General features: G+C 41.0%; 1 protein-coding gene across 6 annotated transcripts in view; it reads left to right on the plus strand.

The window, feature by feature from the left end:
* Positions 1 to 19,750, plus strand: part of fryb (furry homolog b (Drosophila)) — a 360,066-nt gene that overhangs the window by 158,750 nt on the left and 181,566 nt on the right. For all 6 annotated transcript variants that reach the window (XR_013888056.1, XM_080197438.1, XM_080197440.1 and 3 more), the window contains exons 14-17: positions 2,799 to 2,885; positions 4,689 to 4,860; positions 9,196 to 9,328; positions 18,257 to 18,364. Coding sequence is in view for 5 of the 6 variants with exons in the window: in XM_080197438.1 (XP_080053564.1) it covers positions 2,799 to 2,885; positions 4,689 to 4,860; positions 9,196 to 9,328; positions 18,257 to 18,364 (500 nt within the window). In the remaining variant the exon portion in view is untranslated. The remainder of the gene's footprint in view (positions 1 to 2,798; positions 2,886 to 4,688; positions 4,861 to 9,195; positions 9,329 to 18,256; positions 18,365 to 19,750) is intronic.

Consider the following 19,750-nt stretch of genomic DNA (forward strand, 5'->3'; position numbering starts at 1 on the left):
CCTTTTTTGTTTGGGTAATGCAGCAGCTGATATTGTTGTGCTATAATTTATAACCATTCTCACCAAATGATACCAACTAATTAGTTTATTTCTAGGTGATTAGTTGAAGAGCAATAAGCAAATGTATTGCAGGAAATAGAATTCAAAAGTGAAGTAAAAATGTCACTGTAATGCAAGTAACAAGACTAGATTTTCTGATATGAACATAGTTTAGATGTGAATGGCAAATGATGGGTTTTATGTTGACTGAAAAGGAAGTATGCTGTTTACAACCAATTTTCCCAAGTTAGTTCATGTACATTGCTTCAAGTGCAAATTTGAATTAAAGTCCAATAGTCCTAGGGGCATAAAGTTACAGAGGGGTAAAGTTGAAAGGAAAGAATCAATTTCTTCCACTCCACTTCAATATTGGATTATTTTTAATTGGATTCACCCATAGTCCCATTAACCCATAAAATCAAAATAAGGGAGCTGCATTTATGTAACAAAGATTTGAGATTCTTGGAACAAGTTGCATTCTTTTAAGTATCATAAAATTTCACTATCCTGGAAGTTCAGTTTTAGCACATTCAATGTAAAGATTCCATTGAGACCTATTAGAATGATATCTGCCTCGGGTGGTTGCAAATTTTAACCCTTTATACATTTTGCTAATTATTAATTTCCAATGTTAAAGAGTATTAGGTGGAGTGAAAAAGAGGCTGTTTGTGTGATGTTATCCATTTTGCATACTGCCCGAGACAAATTTCACTTCCGCTGGCAACCCAGCAACGTCTTTGTATAAAAATCGCAAATAATATTTCTTCATAGGTCACAAAAGCAAAATATTGCTGATGGAGATCTGAAATGAAAACAGAAAATGTTGCAGTGTTCATATTGACATAGCTGTTGAGTACTTCCAAAATTTTCTGTTTTTATATGAAATAGGAGCAGGGGTGGGCCATTTGGTGTCTCAAATCATTCTATACAATCATGGTTTCAAATTCCACATTCCTTCTACCCATAAAATAACTTTGATTCCCTTACCTAATAAAAATTTCTCAACCTTCGCCTTAAAAATATTTATTGATCCACCTCCACTACTTTCCAAGGCTGAGAATTCCATGGTTGAATGGCAGAGCGGATTTGATGGGCTGAGTGGCCTATTCTGCTCTTACGTCTTATGGTCTTATAGTCTGATACAATTCCAAAGTCGCACATCCTAATGAAAGAAAAATATTCTTCTAATCTTTGCCCTTTAAGGGTGACTCCTAATTTTCAGACAATGATTTTACCATTTTCATTCTAAGTGCTGAATCTGGCTCAATTCAAATCTGCTTTCGGGCACCCCCATAAACACTCAGCCTGAAAAAAAAATTGTGAGTCTGAATCGTGCTGTGGGCACAGTTTAGCGCACCTGAAATGACCAGAGCTCTGAACTGCGCATGTGCAGTTAGGAAAAAAACGCACCCATGTCAGATCACGCTGAGCCGTAGAAAGCGGAGAAAGCAGTCTGGGAATGAAAAGCAGGAGCGATGGCCCCCACAGACATTACTGTCCCCCTTATCCACCCACCTCTGCCCGCTACCCAGACCAATCGTGACCTCCTTCCCCCTTCCCCCCCACCAGAGATCAATCTGCACCCCCCCCCACCTCTCCACCAGAGATACATTTTACCCACCCTGCCCCTGCACCCCCGAGAATGATCTGGCCTCAATTCCAACCCCCCCACCCGAGGTACATGTGACCTGCCTCCTCCTCCCTCCCCATCCCCTCACCTGAAAATGATCTGGTCTCCCTCCCTGCCCAAACCAGACAAGGATCAACCCTGCCCCCCACCAACCACCACCACCACCAGACAATGTCAGGCCTCCATCCTCCCCCCCCCCTCACCAGAAAATAATCTGCCCCCAACTCTCCCCCCACCACCATCACCACCACCACCACCACTGATCTGAGTCAGAGAACCGTTGGAAGCTCTGGTCTTGCCTCTTCAGCAGCTGGAACACCCGATTCAGACTTCTATTCAGTATGTCCATTTCAGTGCGATTCCAGATTGCAAACACGGTGGTAAAGGGGAAAATGCTGATAATGTTGGGTGGGCGGTTCATTATTTCAATTTAAATGCATTCAAATTGCCATTGCGCACATTTAAGGTGCAAATCGGATCGCATCCATTCCCAGGTCTCAATAAAGTGGCCATCTGCGCAGACACAGGAGTGGATCTTGTTAATGGCCTCAGACCCGACTTTACTGTGTTTTATAAGCAATGGCAAAGTCGGGCCCAATGTCTCCTAATTGTATTCTGACAAGAGGAAACATCATTTTCATGTCCATCTTGTCAAGACTGTCCCAGATATTGCATACTTCAATCAGGTCACCCCTTATTCTTCTGAACTCCAATGGGAAACAACCCCAGCTGTCCAACCTATCCTCATAAGACAGTCTACTCATTATCAATCTAGTAAACCTCCTCTGAACTGTCTCCAATGCAGTTACACCCTTAAATAAGGAGACCAAAACTGCACACAGTATTTGAAATGTGATTTCACCAATGCCCTGTATAACTGAAGCATGACATGTTTACTTTTATTTTCAATTCCTCGCCTAATAAACAGTAGCATTCCATTAGACTTCTTAATTACTTGCTTGTGCCTGCATGCTATTTTTGTGGTTGATGCTCTAGAACATGTAGATCCCTCTGCAACCTGGAATTCTACAGTTGTTCTCCATTGAAGTAATACCCATTCTTCCTGCCAAAGTGAACAACTTCATGTTTGATTTTAAAGCAATTTAAGAAATATTTTCTCATCTATCAGGAGCGACTAGATTTTGCGATGAAGGAAATTATATTTGACCTTCTTAGTGTTGGAAAATCACCAAAGACCTTCAGTCTAAATCCTGAGGTACATATTACTTTATTTCACTATATTCTTACTTTAAGGTTCTTAGTAGAAAGGATGATTCCATGTCTATGGAAAAAAAATCTTCTGTTTTCTTGTTAGTGATTTAAATTCTAGTTCATGTCAAAAAAATATGGTCACAATGTATAGTAAACTTTAAAGTATTAAAGAAGCAAATGACAATATTTGCAAGTTTTCTATCACTGAAAGAAATTCTAAATTTATGTAATTAAGAGTGTGGCTTCATCAAATCCTTGGTTCCACAACCAACTGTATTTTGTAAGACTGCCTGGCTAACATTAATTTGAAATGAATTAGAACTTTTCAAGCTGAATAATTGGAAAATTGAATGCATCTTATGTAGATATCACCCAAACACCAGTTTCTTTCCCTGATGCTTGTCCCAAACAGGACACCATTGGTTGAATTTTCCAGCAGGTGTCAGGACTCCAACACTGGAATGAATTGAATGCCCCAATTCTGCATGCCGCCACTACTCCTGGCGCAAACTCCTAGTAGGTGACCTCCTAATTGTCAGTCTCTGGATTTGCTGACGTATTAAGCATTACAAGCAGTTCCTAAGGCCGGAGGCCTGACCAGAGGATTCACAGCACAGGCCAGCCAGCGGACCCATTGCCTGAGGTGGGACAGCTGAGGCAGAAAGGCATTCGCAAGGGTGCTCTCTGATACCTTTAAAAGTAACAATGAGGAGGCCCACAGTGGTATGGCTATAAGGTGTGGAATGTTGGCCACAGATAAGCCTTTCATCCAAGCAGCTTCTTCATTCGGGAATGAAATCTCTGGCACCAATGACTCTGTCCCTCAGTGTTCTACCAGGAGGATGTATTCAAGAAGTTGCCCACTGCTTACTCGGGGCCACTCGAATGGTGAAAAATTGCCATTGTCTTCAGAAATTAGCCCTTAATTATCCTAATTGCCCACCTCGGTGGACTGTGTAGGAGCAGGATTTGGTACCTAAAGGGTTAACATGAGACTGAACACAGTCCCACTCACATGGTGATGTAAGAAAGCACATTAACCTAGAGCTAGGACCAGTCCAGAGATGGGTATAGTGACTTGTAAGGATATAGTATGGAGTCCGCTCCATACTTACTGTAAATATGAACATTGTCTTTGTTAATATGGACATAATTGTAACTTATACAAGGCTGCTTCATGGTGACCAAGCAGTATCCTTCAAGTGTACTGAAAGCAGAATATATCATGGCACCAGTGGTCGGATGCATCAGAATGGGCAACTGACTTTGTTCCCAGTACAGATCAGGGAAATTTCCTCAGTATTTTCCTGTCTTCCAAACCCATCACCACAAGACCAGAAAAGTTCAGTCTTCTACTTCAGAAGTTTGGCTTCCTTTGCCTATACCACCTGGAGCTCCTCACTTGTTGGCAGATCTTACAGCCTATTGGTCTAAAATTTTCTTTCTAAATCAGTTTACCTTGTATCCCTTTGCCTTTCAACTATTACTATCTCTCTTATCCTCGGTCTCCCATTTCAGTTGATCCAGCTGTTTCTTAAAAGTGCTCACTCCCTGTTAGGTTTTATTTAACAAAAAATGTCATTTAATATTTAAGTTAAGATGAAGCTACTTCAAACCCAAGAAAGTGCTTGATATAAAATAGATAAAACTTTCTAGAGATCAACATAAAATTTTATTCCTAATAAAGGCTTGCCATATATTGGCATAATAATGGGTACAATTTTAATCCTGACCTATATAAACTAAAGAAGGTTGTTGTTTCAGAACAAAATATTAACTCAGTGTACTTCCATGATACGCTTCGCAGAGAATGAACATTGGATTAAGAGCCTTCCTTGTAGTTGCTGACAACTTGCAGCAGAAGGATGGGGAACCACCAATGCCTAACACAGGAGCTACACTCCCTTCTGGCAATACACTGAGGGTGAAGAAGACTTACTTGAGTAAAACTCTGACAGAGGAAGAAGCAAAAATGATTGGTAAATCGCATGTTGTAATATAACAAAATTATATTTTTTGATAGCAATGGGATGGAATTTTTGAGTTATAGCAGAAGGATAAGAGAATCCATGTTGAATTTTTAATATAAAGTTCTGTCAAGTCGAATTCCACATGTATTCTGAAATATTTTTAATACATGTAATAGAATCACTAGTTTTGAAATTGAACTGGGATTGAAATTGAATAGACTGGGTCTGTACTCGTTGGAGTTTAGAAGGATGAGGGGGGATCTTATAGAGACGTATAAGATAATGAAGGGGATGGATAGGATAGAGGTAGAGAGATTCTTCCTGCTTCGAGAGGATAGCAGGACTAGAGGACACAGCCTCAAGATAAGGCGGGGGCAGTTTAGATCAGAGTTGAGGAGGAACTTTTTCACTCAAAGGGTGGTGAACCTCTGGAATTCTCTGCCTGTTGAAGTGGTGGAGGCTACCTCGCTAAATATATTTAAGTCACAGGTAGATAGGTTTCTGATAGACAGGGGAACTAAGGGTTATGGGGAGAAAGCGTGAAAGTGGAACTGATCCACTTCAGATCAGCCATGATCTTATTGAATGGCAGGGCAGGCTCGAAGGGCTAGATGGCCTACTCCTGCTCCTATTTCTTATGTTCTTATGTTCTTATGAATTAGAGAAACTGGTGTCCAAATTTGTAGATGATCCTAAAGTAAGAAATAATTTTGAGTGCAAAATTAAGTTACAAAGGGATATTGATAACATGTTCTGGGAAAAGATATTGTGGATGGAAATTAACAGCAGTGAATGTTAGCTGATATATCTAGGTTAAAGAAGTAATAATTGTATTTTGTAGGAGGGAAAGCTGGGTCATATAGAAAAGCAAAGAGATTTGGAAGTTCAAGTTCTTGAACTTTAAGAAGAGCATCTCAATTTAAGAAATAGGAATAGGCCTTCTTGATGTCAAGAGATATAGATGTGAAAAATTAGGCCCGGATTTTCACTTTAACAGAGAGGTCTTCTGTCATTGCAAAAATCCCAGAACTGGACGAAATATCAGTCTCATCCCCGAACCATCGTTGTGGGGGCAGGACTGGATTTTTCCCATCCTCAAATGATGGGCAGCTAGCCTTTTAAATCACTAGCTGCCTCCATTTCAGATTGCTGCACCACTGTTGTGTGAACCAGGAGTAAACACAGTAAGAAGTCTCACAACACCAGGTTAAAGTCCAACAAGTTTATTTGATAGTAAACCCACAAGCTTTCGGGGCTTGCCCCTTCGTCAGGTGAGTGGAGAGTTCTGGTCTCACATCATGAACCAGACGAACGGAGAGCTTTGTGTATGACTCTTAACTGCACTTTGAAATAGCCTAGCAAGCCACTCACTTGTATTCAACCACCAGAAGAAAAAACCATAAACAAGAAAAAAATAAACTGGATGGACAATGTGGCATCGACCTAGATATCGGAAATGACAATGGCAAACCCAACCCAGTCAGCTCTGAAAAGTTGTCATTGCTAACATCTGAGGGCTTGTGCCAAAATTGGGAGACTAATTTCAAAGACAAGTCAAGCACCAGCCTGAGATAGTCACATTTACAGAATCTTCCCTTACACATAATGTTCCAGAACCACTACTCTTGGGTATGTCCTGACCCACCGTAAGACAGATCCAACAAAGGTGGTTAGATAGTATTATACAGCCAGGAGGAAGTTGCCCTGGGTGTCCTGACATCAACTCTAGATCCAATGAAGTCTCATAGCATCAGGTAAAACATGAGCAAGGAAACCTCCTCTTGATTACCATCATCCCTCAGCTGATGAATTAGTACTCTTTCATGTTGAACACCAGTTGGGGGATGCATTGGGGTGATAGTAAGGATGCAGAATGTATTCTGGGTAGGGGACTTCATTGTCCATCACCAAGATTGGTTCAGTAGACCAAGTTGGGTGGGTCCTAATGAACAAAGCTCTTAGACTTAGACTGTGCCAGGCGGTAAGGAATCAACAAGAGGGAAACACGTTTGTCACCTCACCCTCATAAACCTGCCTACTGCAGATGCATCTCTCCATGACAGTATTGGTAGGAGTGACCTCTGCATAGTTCTTGTGGAGATAAAGTCCCATCTTCACCTTCAAGATACCCTCCATCATGTTGTGTGGCACTACCACCTTGCTTTATGGGAAAGATCTCAAATCTAGCAACTCAAGACTGGACATCCATGAGGCGCTGTGGGCCACAGCAACAGCAGAATTGTACTCAACCACAATCTGTAACTTCATGGCTCGACATATCCCCCATTCCCACTCTAGAATGACCACAATCCAGAGGATCAATCCTGGTTCAATGAAGAGTGCAGGAGGGCACGTCAGGGACAACATCATGCATACCTAAAAATGAAGTGTCAATCTGGTGAAACTGTAATACAGGTTACTTGCATGCCAAACAGCATAAGCAGCAAGTAAAAGACAGAGTTAAGCAATTCCACAACCAATGGATAAGATCTAAGCTCTGCACTTCTACCACATCCAGCTGTAAATGCTGTTGGACAATTAAACAACTCACTGGAGGAGGATGCTCCACAAATATTCCCAATAATAGCGGGACACAACGTATTCTCGATCATCAGTAGAGTGATGGAAACAGTCATCAACTGTGCTATCAAGCAACACTTACTTAGTGATAATCTGCTCACCGATGCTCAGTTTGGATTCTGCCAAGGTCACTCAGCTCCTGACCCCATTTCAGACTTGGTTTAAACATGGACAAAAGAGTTGAACTCCAGAGGTGAGGTGAGAGTGACTGCCCTTGACACCAAAGCTGCATTTGACCGAGTATGGCATTAAGGAGTTCTAGCAAGACTGGTGTAAATGGAAATCAGAGGGAAAATCCTCTGTCACTGCTGGTGGAGTCATAGCAGTGACAAAGATAGCTGTAGAGTTTGGAGGTCAATCATTTCAGCTGCTTCTTCTATGACCTTCCATCGTAACAGGTAGATAGGTGAAGGTGCAGAGGAAGGGAATTCCAGAGCTTAAGGCCTCTTTCATCCCAAAGGTCAAGATGGCACTGTGGCTAACACGGCTGCCTCACAGTGCCAGGACCTGGGTTCAATTCTGACCTTGGGTGGAGTTTGCATGTTTCCCCGTGTATGCATGATTTCCTCTGGGTGCGTAGGTTTCCTCCCATATTCCAAAGGTGTGCAGGTTAGGTGAATTGGTCATGTTAAATTTACCCCTTACTGTTCAAGGATATGTAGCAGAGGTAGAATAGCCATGGTAAATATACAGGGTTTCGGGGATAGGGCAGAGAGGAGGGCCTGGGTGGGATGATCTTTTGGGGAGTTGGTGCAGATTTGATGGGCCGAATGGCCTCTTTCTGGACTTAAGGGATTCTATGGTTCTATGATAACCGAAGGCTTGGCCCCCACTGGTGCAATGATTAAAGTCAGGGATGAGCGCAGATTTGTGGATTTGGAGGTGATTACAGGGGATGAGGGCAAAACCCATGGAAGGAATGAAAACAATGATTGAAATTTTAAAGTCAAGATGGTTGTTCATTTGAAGGTAATAAGTAAGCCAGTGATTGGTGAACAGGATTTGTTGAAAGTTAGGACAAGGTCAGCAGACTTTTGGATGACCTCAGATTTGTAGAGGATGTGGAAGATAAGCCAGAATTGAGTTGAAGTCATCCAATTTAGAATTAGCAATGACATGAGTAAGGGTATCAGCAGCAGATGAGCTGAGGCATGAGTCACATTGCGTGAAGTTACAGTGGTGGAAATTGGCACTGTTGATTATTGTACGTGATCAGAAGTTCATCTCAGGGTCAAACATTCTGGTTTATTGTCAGATAGTTGCCAAGGAGAGGGATGGAGTTGGTAGCCCAGGAAAGGAATTTGGAGATCTGACCAAACAGTGGCACCAGTCTTCCCACTATTGGAGGAAAAGTAAAAAAAATTTGAAAAAAATGTACCGTGTTTTTATAGGTCCTGGAAGCAGGCTATCCTGGGACAGGTGGAAGACAAGGAACAGACTCCTTAACCTGTAAGCTAATGTTATTCATGCTGCTTTAGGGAGGAGACAGCATACAAAGACCATTGAACAGTGCCACATTAGCATCAACTCCATCACCTCCTTTCGCCTCTGTCCCAGGCTGAATCAGATTGTTCACAATGCTAGCAACCTATTTGAGTCTGTTTATACAATGCATTAGAAATGAATTGCAGCAAAATAAGACTTCCTGGTAGTATAATAATGATACTGACGCTGTGGGTAACAAACAAATTTAGAGTCAATGCTTTAAGTTAATGAAATCTATCAGAAGTATTCTAAAGATAGATTTTGCCCTCAACTCAACAGGAATATCTCTATACTATCCACAACTAAGAAAAGCCCTAGATAGCATCTTAAGACACCTCGACAAAGAAGTTGGGCGTTGTATGATGTTGACCAATACACAGATATTGAACAAAGAGCCTGAAGACATGATCACGTAAGCAAGCATATAATTCATGCAGAATTCTGTTTTGAGTTAATGGTGAAAAGATGCAGCTGATTTTATGTACAGGTGTGCATCATTTCCAAATGACTCAAAACTGTTGCAAATGTAAGTAGAAATGTCATATGCTAATACCATTCAATCTTTGTGATAAAGTTATTTGAATAATTAACACAGTTGAAGGTCCAGATTTGAACATTTGCAAGGAGTATACCACTGATTGGAATGGAAAATTGCATGATGCTGAAATTTTAAAAGGACAGGGGAAAATTAAAGGGATGTGGTAGATAGACCACAGCTTACTGTAATTGTTTGTGCCAGTGCAATGCATTTGAGAGTTGAGTGGATTTACAAACGATACTTCTGTTAACTGCTCAAGCAGATAGCAGCCAGATACTTGTCTTCTTTGTCTCTAGAGACGTGTTTTATGTGTAATTCCTATGTATCGATATTGTCTATTACCATATTTGCTCATAGAGGGAAAAGTACATCAGGGAAAGTGTTGAAGCCCTTTGGACAATGGTTATACATTTTAAAGGATTGTTTCATCACATTAAGAGCTGATCACAGGATTTGATGGTGATGTCATTCGACTTTTGCTGTTTTATTTTCAGTTTGAACTCTTGTACAGGCAAGACCTCTGAGAATAAATCTTTTGTTATTAGTTTGAATCCACATGTGCAAACCACAGCTTTTCTTTCTGTTTAAAACCCACACCCTCAAACATAATAATGGTATGACACAAAATGAAAATTGGTGATGAGTTTGGATTTTGTTTCACTGGGAACATTGAGAAAAGATCCTAATAGAAGGAAAAATATAATAAGTCCTCACATTTTGAAAATTAGAAGGCCGGGGAGATGCAGCAACAGGATTAAAGGTTGCAGGAAAACCAAGTATTAAAGAAGCTTTCAGTGTGGTTTTAAAAGAGAGGGTTTTTTTCTCCAATCAGAGAAGGGTGAGATTCCAGGCAGTATCTGGTAATTGAAAAGAGGGATGGGGTAATTTTAAAGAAAAAAATACATCAAGTCAGTGGTATCCAGGATAAAAAAGGGAATACAGTAAATACAGTTAAAAAAATGTACTGAGCAGTCTCAAATCGTTAGTGCCTGAAAAAGAAATGGTAGGCCAATTAGGATCCATGGACCCTTTCAATGAAGAAAATGAATAATGAAATTGCTTTCTAGAGTGGTTTCAGTACTTTGTATAAGTGAATAAAATTGCAAACAAGTTGCTTGTACCAGTTTTTCTCAGTACAATTGGAAATAAAACCTATAATTTGCCCCGGCACTTAATCCAGAAGAGCCAGGAACCTAAACTTACAATGACTTGACAAAGACCTTTGAAGAGCATTACACTGCAAAGCCATTGATTATCGAAGAACAATTCAGGTTCCTCTGGAGGAATTAAATAGAAGACAAAAGCATTGAGGAGTGTGAACCTTAAAAAGCCTGACATGACATTGTACATTTCGTGAGTCATTGAAACATACTCTTAAATTGTTTAGTTCGTGGTCTCCAAAATGAGGCTATCCAAAAAAGATTGCTTACTGAACATACTTTGATGTTAAAGACAGCAGCAAAAATTGCAATGTCAATGGAACTGGCTGAAAAAGAGGTTTCACAATGTAGTGCAGGAATGAAGATCTACAAGTTGGGAACTCCCCACAAGAAGTGAAAACAGCAACAGCCATATCACCAATGTGCCAAAATAATCTATTCAGCGAGTGAATGCTGGAGCAAGGAAAGTGAATACAAGAATTGTGGCAAAATAGGTCACATTGCAAAAGTTTGCTGAGCTAGACCAACTTCCTCTGAGAAGAACATTCAGAAAAAGAATCTGGGTACCTTCAAGAAGAATAACTTGCGTACTACAAAAATAATTTACACATGGAAGAAAGAATTATGACTGTGAAGAAGAGAATGTCAAGGAATATGAAGAAGAGCTGCAACTAAACAGGGTGGATCATACAGATTCTGGGTGATTCTAAAGTTAAGTAGACAACATATTAGGATGGAGGTTGATAGTGTTGCAGCTGTATCTTTAATTCCTGAGACTACAAATCAATAAAAGCCAAAACATCTACCTTTAAAACCAGCTGATATGATTCTAAGGACATACAATGAAGAGTTAAAAGGTTACCTCATGGTCAATGTAGAATTGAGTGGATAAACAGTGGAGGTACCTCTCTATGTACCTAGGTACCTCCATGGTAATTTTCCACTCCTATTTGAGAGATCATGATTGGAGAAGATAAAGCTTAACTGGAATGCTGTCAACAGTTTGGTTGATGCCAGAACAGACCTACAGCAGTCTCTGAATAAATACAAGCGTGTACATGAAGAGGCACATGGCTCAAGGAAGGGAGTTCAAGTAAAAGTCAAGATAAAGCTTAAGAGGCAAAAAAAAGTCTCAAAGCTCGAGCGGTACCAAATGAGTACTTCTCAAGGTCAAAAAAAAGTTAGTGTATTAGAGCTAGTTGTAATAAATGACTGGGCTATCCCAATCATACTTGCCATGAAACCAGATGGTTCATGTTTAAGATGATTTTAAAACAGCCATAAATCCAGTGTTCTATGCTTTTAATATCCCCTTCCTTTAATTGAAAATTTGTTTGCTGGATTGTCAGGTGGGTAGAAATTCAGCGAGATTGATCTTTCACAAGCATATTTATAGATGGACGTAGCCATGGAATCTGAACTGTTGCTTATCATAGAACATAGAACACTACTGCACAAACAGGCCCTTCGGCCCACAAGTTGCGCCGATCACATCTATACCTACCAAACCTTAGAACTATCTGTAACTCCCAATGCCATTAGATCCCAGATACTCATCCAGAAGTAATTTAAAAGACCCCAGCGAGTTCGCCTGTACCACCACCAACGGCAGCCGATTCCACTCACTCACCACCTTCTGAGTGAAAAACTTACCCCTAACATCTCCTCTGTACTTGCTTCCCAGCACCTTAAACCTGTGTCCTCTCTTAGCAACCATTTCAGCCCTGGGAAATAGCCTCCGAGAATCCACCCTATCTACTCCTCTCAACATTTTATAAACCTCTATCAGGTTGCCTCTCAACCTTCGTCTCTCCAGGAAGAAGAGACCTAGCTCCCTCAACCTATCTTCATAAGGCATGCCTCCCAATCCAGGCAACATCCTTGTAAATCTCCTCTGCACCCACTCAATAGCTTCCACATCCTTCCTGTAGTGAAGCGACCAGAACTGCGCACAGTACTCCAAGTGGGGTCTAACAAGGGTCTTATAAAGTTGCAGCATTACCTCCCGATTCCTAAACTCAATCCCTCGATTAATGAAGGCCAGTACACCATACGCCTTCTTGACCACATCCTCCACCTGCAAGGCCAATTTAAGAGTCCTATGGACCGGGATACCAAGATCCTTCTGCTCTTCAACCCAGCTAAGACTCCTACCCTTGTTAGTGTACTCTTTATAAGTAATCATGATTACTTATAAAGATCTTTTCCATCATAAAAAGACTGCCTTTAGAATAATATCCACACACCAGTCATATTCCAAAGATCAACAAATGAGATTTTAAGTGGTCTCTCTGGTGTACAATGTTACCTAGATGATATTCTAATTACAGGGTCCAATGAACAGGAGCATTCAAATAATTTAGAAGCAACATTGAAATGTCTTCCAAATGTTTACGTAAAAAGAAAGAGAAGTGTGACTTTTCCAGCTGCGCGTCCAGTATTAGGTCATGTTATTGATAGGAAAGGCTTACAGAAAGCACCTAAACAGTTGGATGCTATTTTAGAAACACCATGTCTGACGAATTTGACACAGTTGAGGTCCTTTCTAGGATTAGTTAATTTTTATGGCAATTTTGTTTCTAACTTAGCTTTGTTGAAGCCATCACATAATTTACAATGTGTCACGTGACTGGACAACATAATGTGAAAAAGCACATGAATGACAAAGATGTTTTGCCCAAGTCTGAACTATTCGTTCATTTTAATCCAAGCTACCATTACTGCTTGCTAGTGATGTTTCACCTTATGGAATAGTGGCAGTAGTTTCATATGTTATGCCTTCGGTAGCAGAACAGCGAATGGCTTTTGTTTTGCATACTTTGACAAACGCTGAATCTAACTCTGCTCAGCTGGAAAAAAAGCATTGAGTATGACGTTTGGCATACAAAGGTTTCATCATTATTTATATGGTCATCATTTCACATTATTGACTGATCATTGACTCTTTACTATTTTTGGGCAGTATAAAGACATGTCGTTGCTAACTGCTAGCTGATTACAAAAGTGCCAACTGATCTTATCTGCACACTCTTAGGATATAAAGTATCGTCAACAGAGTGCCATGCTGATGCTGAAACTTGTTGGTGGCATTTTCTTAATAGGTAATGCCGTTACCTGTTAAGCAGATGCCAACAACAAGTTTTGCTGATACTCTTTATTCTTCTCTAGTAGGTCATTTGCCTATGATTACTTCTCAACTTCAGAGACATACCAGAAATGATCCCATGATGAGAAAGGTGATAGATATGGTATTAAAAGAATGATAGCTGGGAAACCAAATGTGATAGGAAAGTTTGAGTTGACCATCCAAGGTGGGTGTCTATTTTGGGGAAGTCAAGGATCATTCCTCCTAGTTTGCGTGGAAGAGTTCTTGAACAACTACACAAAGGACATCCTAGTATAGTCTGGTTGAAGGAATTAGAGTGTAGTTATTTTTGGTAGCCAGGTCTAGATGCTCAGATTGAAAAAAAGGTTGGACAGTGTCAATTCATGCATGAGTAAGAAATACACTACTGTTACCTCCTTTACTAGTGACTAGTGGTATGCCTTAGGGGTCAGTGCTGGGACCACAACTTTTCACAATATACATTAACAATTTGGAAGAAGGAACTGAAGACAGTGTTGCTAAGTTTGCAGATATGTAGAGGGACAGGTAGTATTGAGGAAGCAGGGGGGGCTGCAGAAGGATTTGGGCAGGTTAGGAGAGGGGGCAAAGAAGTGGCAGATGGGATACAATGTGGAAAAGTTTGAGGTTGTGCACCTTGGAAGGAAGAATACAGGCATAGACTATTTTCGAAATGGGAAAATGCTTAGGAAATCAGAAACACAAAGGGACTTGGGAGTCATTGTTCAAGATTCTCTTAATGTTAATGTGCAGATCCATTCGACAGTTAGGAAGGCAAATGCAATGTCAGTATTTATGTCGTGAGGGCTAGAATACAAGAGCAGGGATGTACTTCTGAGGCTGTATTAGACTCTGGTCAGAACCCATTTGTAGTATTATGAGCAATTTTGGGCCCCATGTCTAAGGAAGAATGTGCTGGCCTTGGAAAGAGTCCAGAGGAAGTTCACAAGAATGATCCCTGGAATAAAGAGCTTGTCATATGATGAACAGTTGAAGACTCTGAGCCTGTGCTTGTTGGAGTTTAGAAGGATAAGGGGTGATCTTATTGAAGCTTATAAGACACTGCGAGGCCTGGATAGAGTGAATGTGGAAAGGATGTTTCTACTAGTAGGAGAAACTAGAACCAGAGGGCACAACCTCAGGCTGGAGGATTGATCCTTTAAAACAAAGCTGAGGAGGTATTTATTCAGCCAAAGGGTAGTGAATCTGTGGAACTCTTTGCCGCAGAAGGCTGTAGAGATCAGGTCATTGAGTGTCTTTAAGAGAGAGATAGATAGGTTCTTGATTAATAAGGGGATCAGGTGTTTTGGGGAAAAGGCAGGAGAATGGGGATGAGAAAAATATCAGCCTTGACTGAATGGTGGAGCAGACTCAGTGGGCCAAGCGGCCTAATTCTGCTTGAAACATTCTTTAAAAGCTTCAAAAAAGAGCAAGATTCATTATCATGTTGTGTGAATAGCTTTGTGGCATCTTATAAAAACGCTACTGAAGGTTCATCTGTATTACTACTCTTAAAGGGAAAGTTGAGAACGACATTGATTTGTTACTATCTCCAGAAACGTCAGAGATAGCACAGCGTCAACAACAATCTCAAGTTACTAGATGAGAAGTAGGGGTAAAACAGTGTCCAGTTCAACTAGATCGGGTGTTAGCATGTAATTATGCCATGAGTAAGAAATGGAAAGCAGCCATAGTTTTGGCAAAAACACGTCCAATTTCTAACACGGTTCAAATTGAAGATGAACTAGATTGGCAATCCCATGCTGACTAATTGTTGTCATCTCAAAATGATTTCTTAGTCAGAAGCACCAATGTCTTGAGTCCCTGGTGTTGTGAATATTAGTACGGGAAGATTTAGTTGATTCTGAGTTGTCTGATAATTGTGTCTTTGCTCCTATATCACATGATAATGGTGCAAAATTAGTCCAAGAGAAGAAATGTCTGCTGAAGTTCCAAATCTACTTCTAGTATAAAGGACAGTCAAGTTGCTGAATGCTGTATATAACCAAAGAGGAATAGATGTCTTTCTGATTAACTTTCTTATTGACTGTATAATGAGTAATAATGCATCATACTGTGTCTAGTGCATTATTTATCCTACGTATGACATTACAGTAATTTGTTGTCATGACTGCAGCAATAAAGGGGGAGGAATGTTATATATTTAAAAGGGTAGCATAGAAAATCATAGAAACCCTATAGTGCAGAAAGAGGCCATTCAGCCCATTGAGTCTGTACCGACCACAATCTCATCCAGGCCCTACTCCATATCCTTACATATTTTACCCGCTAATCCCGCTATCCTATGCATCTCAGGACACTAAGAGGCAATTTTAGCATGGTCAATCAACCTAACTTGCACATCTTTGGACTGTGGGAGAAAACAGGAGCACCTGGAGGAAACCCACGCAGACATGAGGAGAATGTGCAAACTCCACACCAACAGTGACCCGAGCCAAGAATCGAACCCAGGTCCCTGGAGTTGTGAAGCAGCAGTGCTAACCACTGTGCTACCATGCCACCCCCATAGCAGGATTGCTTTAAAAGCTGATCACATGATTTGATGGTGACATCATTAGGAATTTGCAGAAGATGCTGTTTTACTTTTAGTTTGGACTCTGTACAGAGAAGACCTCCTAGAATAAATCTGTTGTTTTTGGTTTGAATCTTGCAGGGCAATTTAAAGCCCATACTCGCCGTCCACGGGAATGGCAGTGGGGGCTCAAGATTCAGCGAAACCCTGGAACCCAGATCTTGATGGCAAAGTCATGACTTCCAATTTTCCCCACCCCTCACTGGTGACATAACAGGCATAAATCTGATTCCCATTCATTTTAATATATTTACATCTCATTAACCACCCCCCACCCCCGTCCCCGCCATATGTTCAAACCACACTGATATCATGTTGGTGTGACTTACAGCAGGTTCACCCAGATGGGAACCTGTTTTGGGGATTCCCCTGAGGGTGTAAAGGTGAGTAAAGCCACTGGGAGAAAGGGAGATGGTCAGCCAGTGGCCTGGCAATGCCCCGTGGTACAGGTTGGCACTACTAGGTTGGCATGGTGAGCAGCAACGCTACAGATGTGTCAAGCCTTTATGGCCAATCATTGTTGTCATCTGCAGCCTCTTGGAACAAGACCTCCTTCGCAGTAGACCAGATGAGCATATATTATCATTGACCAACAAGGTGCAATTCTCCGAGATTGTTAATTATTTTCTGCAAGGAGAGAAGACTGAGAGGTATGAGTGTTGGAAATGGCTTGTGTGGATAGGAGGGAAGGACAATATTTGTGGAGGGTGACTGTGAGGGCTGGAAAGAAGAAGGCAAGCTTGAATGTTGACTCTGATGTGAGATGCCTGCAGGGAAAGGAATGAATGCAGCTGCAAGTGTATTGTCTTAAGAGTGGATGTACCAGAAATGCCAGGGAAGTCAGAGTTTGAGACTTGGCACCCAAGAGTCACTCACATTCCAAATCCTCCTGAGATCCAGAATCCTTTTGGTAAACTTTTGTCAGGTTTATGGTTCCACACTTGCTATTGCCTTCCTCAGCCACATTCATAGAAATCATACATATCCCTGCAGTGCAGAAGGAGGCCATCCGGCCCATTGAGTCTGCAACAACCATATTCCCACCCAGGCCCTATCCCCATAACCTCATGTATTTAATCTGCTAGTCCCCTTGACACCAAGGGGCAATTCTGCGTGGCCAGTCCACCTAACCCGCACATCTTTGGGATGAACTGGAGCATCCAGAGGAAACCCACGCAGGGAGAATATGCCAACTCCACACAGACAATGACCCAAGGCTGGAATTGAATCCAGGTCCCTGGCACTGTGCCATTGTGCTGCCATACCTGCTTGGTTGGAGAGGCTGATTTGTCCTCCCACCTTTGGTAAACATCCCCTCACTTTAGTCCCATGTACATTATTGTAAAACCTCCAGATAAGAGTCTTAACATCCAGGGCCAACCTTCCCAAATCTCCTTTCCATATCTGTGGTTACCGAAGTCACAGGAATCAATGTAATGTTCAACCATTCCAGCACATTCTAGGCTTCCTTTAACTGTAGATCCTTCCTATGACAGATTTTGCACGTCATCCCACCCTTGTTCATGATTAGTCTGGAAGCAGGATGCTATTGCCATGGCTGAGTTAAAAAGCTGTGGCAAAGTTCACAGACAGAACAAGAAATTTTGCCCATTTACTCTGAATTTGTCTCATGAATGCTCCCTCACCTGCTGAGCATTTCCTGCATTTTTTGACTTTCATTTCAAATCCAGCATGTGCAGTATTTGTGTTTTTTAATTATTCTAGCCTCACACTGTTTAAATAATGGGACAGGATTTCTTACAGTTCTAAGCTGTTTAAATTGTTGTGTCTATATAAACTCTTGTTTTAAAGTTGCTTAGAAATGGATAAAATTTTCTAACTAGTTGATTAAATACACAAAAATACAATATCATCGTTTCTTTTCTTTTTAAGTTATAAACTGATTGCTCTCTATATTGATTCAGGGGTGAGAGGAAACCAAAAATTGACCTTTTTAGGACCAGTGTAGCTGCCATTCCACGAATAATACCTGATGGAATGTCAAAACTGGAATTGATTGACTTACTTGCAAGGTATGTGTATTGCTATCAGTTAAAATTAGCCATATAAGAATCATTAAAGTCCCACATTCACGGCATGTACAACGTCTTCCATGTTATCTGTACGTCATGTTCAGTAGTAGTTCTGCTCCTACTTCAGACTATAGAGGACACCTTGACATAACCTTGCACTATCTGTTGTTATCTTAAATTCTCCCTTTAGTTTGTCACAGTACAGATTGGTTCAACATGCATTTATTATATCAGTTAACAAATTTTCAATTACAAACTTTCAACAACATGCTTTGACAAGTGGTGTTCCGCAGGAATCAGTACTGGGATTTTTGCTGCTTGTAATATACATAAATGATTTGGAGGAAAATGTAACTGGTTTGATTAGTAAGTTTGCTGATGACATTAGTAGATTTGTGGATGGTGATGAGGACCATCAGAGGATACAGCAGGATATAGATCGGTTGGAGGCTTGGGCGAAGAGATGGCAGATGGACTTTAATCCGGACAAATGTGAGGTAATTCATTTTGGAAGGTCTAATACAGATAGGAAATACATAGTAAATGGCAGAACCCTTAAGAATATTGATAGGCAGAGGTACACAGGTCACTGAACATGGCAGTGTAAGTGGAGAAGATAGTCATGAAGGCATATAATATGTTTGCCTTCATTGGCCAGGGCATTGCGTTTAAAAATTGGCAAGTCATGTTGCAGCTTTATAGAACCTTAGTTAGGCCACACTTGGAATATAGTGTTCAATTCTGGTTGCCACACTACCAGAAAGATGTGGAGGCTTTGGAGAGGGTACAGAAAAGATTTATCAGGATGTTGCCTGGTATGGAGGGCCTTAGCTATGAGGAGAGGATGGAGAAATTTGGTTTGTTCTCATTGGAACAACGGAAGTTGAGGGGCGACCTGATAGAAGTCTACAAGATTGAGTATGGACAGAGTGGATATTCAGAAGCTTTTTCCCAGGGTGGAAGAGTCAACTACTTGGGGGCACAGGTTTAACGTGCAAGGGGCAAAGTTTAAAGGAGATGTACGAGCATGTTTTTTACACAGAGGGTGGTGGGTGCCTGGAACTCGCTGCCAGGGGAGGTTGTGGAAGCAGATACAATAATGAGTTTTAAGGGGTGTCTGGACAAATGCATGAATAGGATGGGAATAGAGGGATATGGTCCCTAGAAGGGTAGAGGACAGAATGGTCAGTGCAGGCTTGGAGGGTTGAAGTGCCTGCTCCGGTGCTGTAATTTTCTTTGTTCTTTGTTCTTTATTACTATAGGTGTTTTCTGATTGATCACTTGTTTGTGCTTACACCCTGCAATGAATGTAAAACTTCCAGAAAATGTACAACCTAAAGTTGTATGTTCCAACATGTGTATTAAAACAGATATAAAAGTTTAACT

The sequence above is a fragment of the Carcharhinus amblyrhynchos genome, chromosome 10 (genome assembly GCF_965287045.1).
Source record: "Carcharhinus amblyrhynchos chromosome 10, sCarAmb.v2.hapA, whole genome shotgun sequence".
Taxonomy (NCBI): Eukaryota; Metazoa; Chordata; class Chondrichthyes; order Carcharhiniformes; family Carcharhinidae; genus Carcharhinus; species Carcharhinus amblyrhynchos.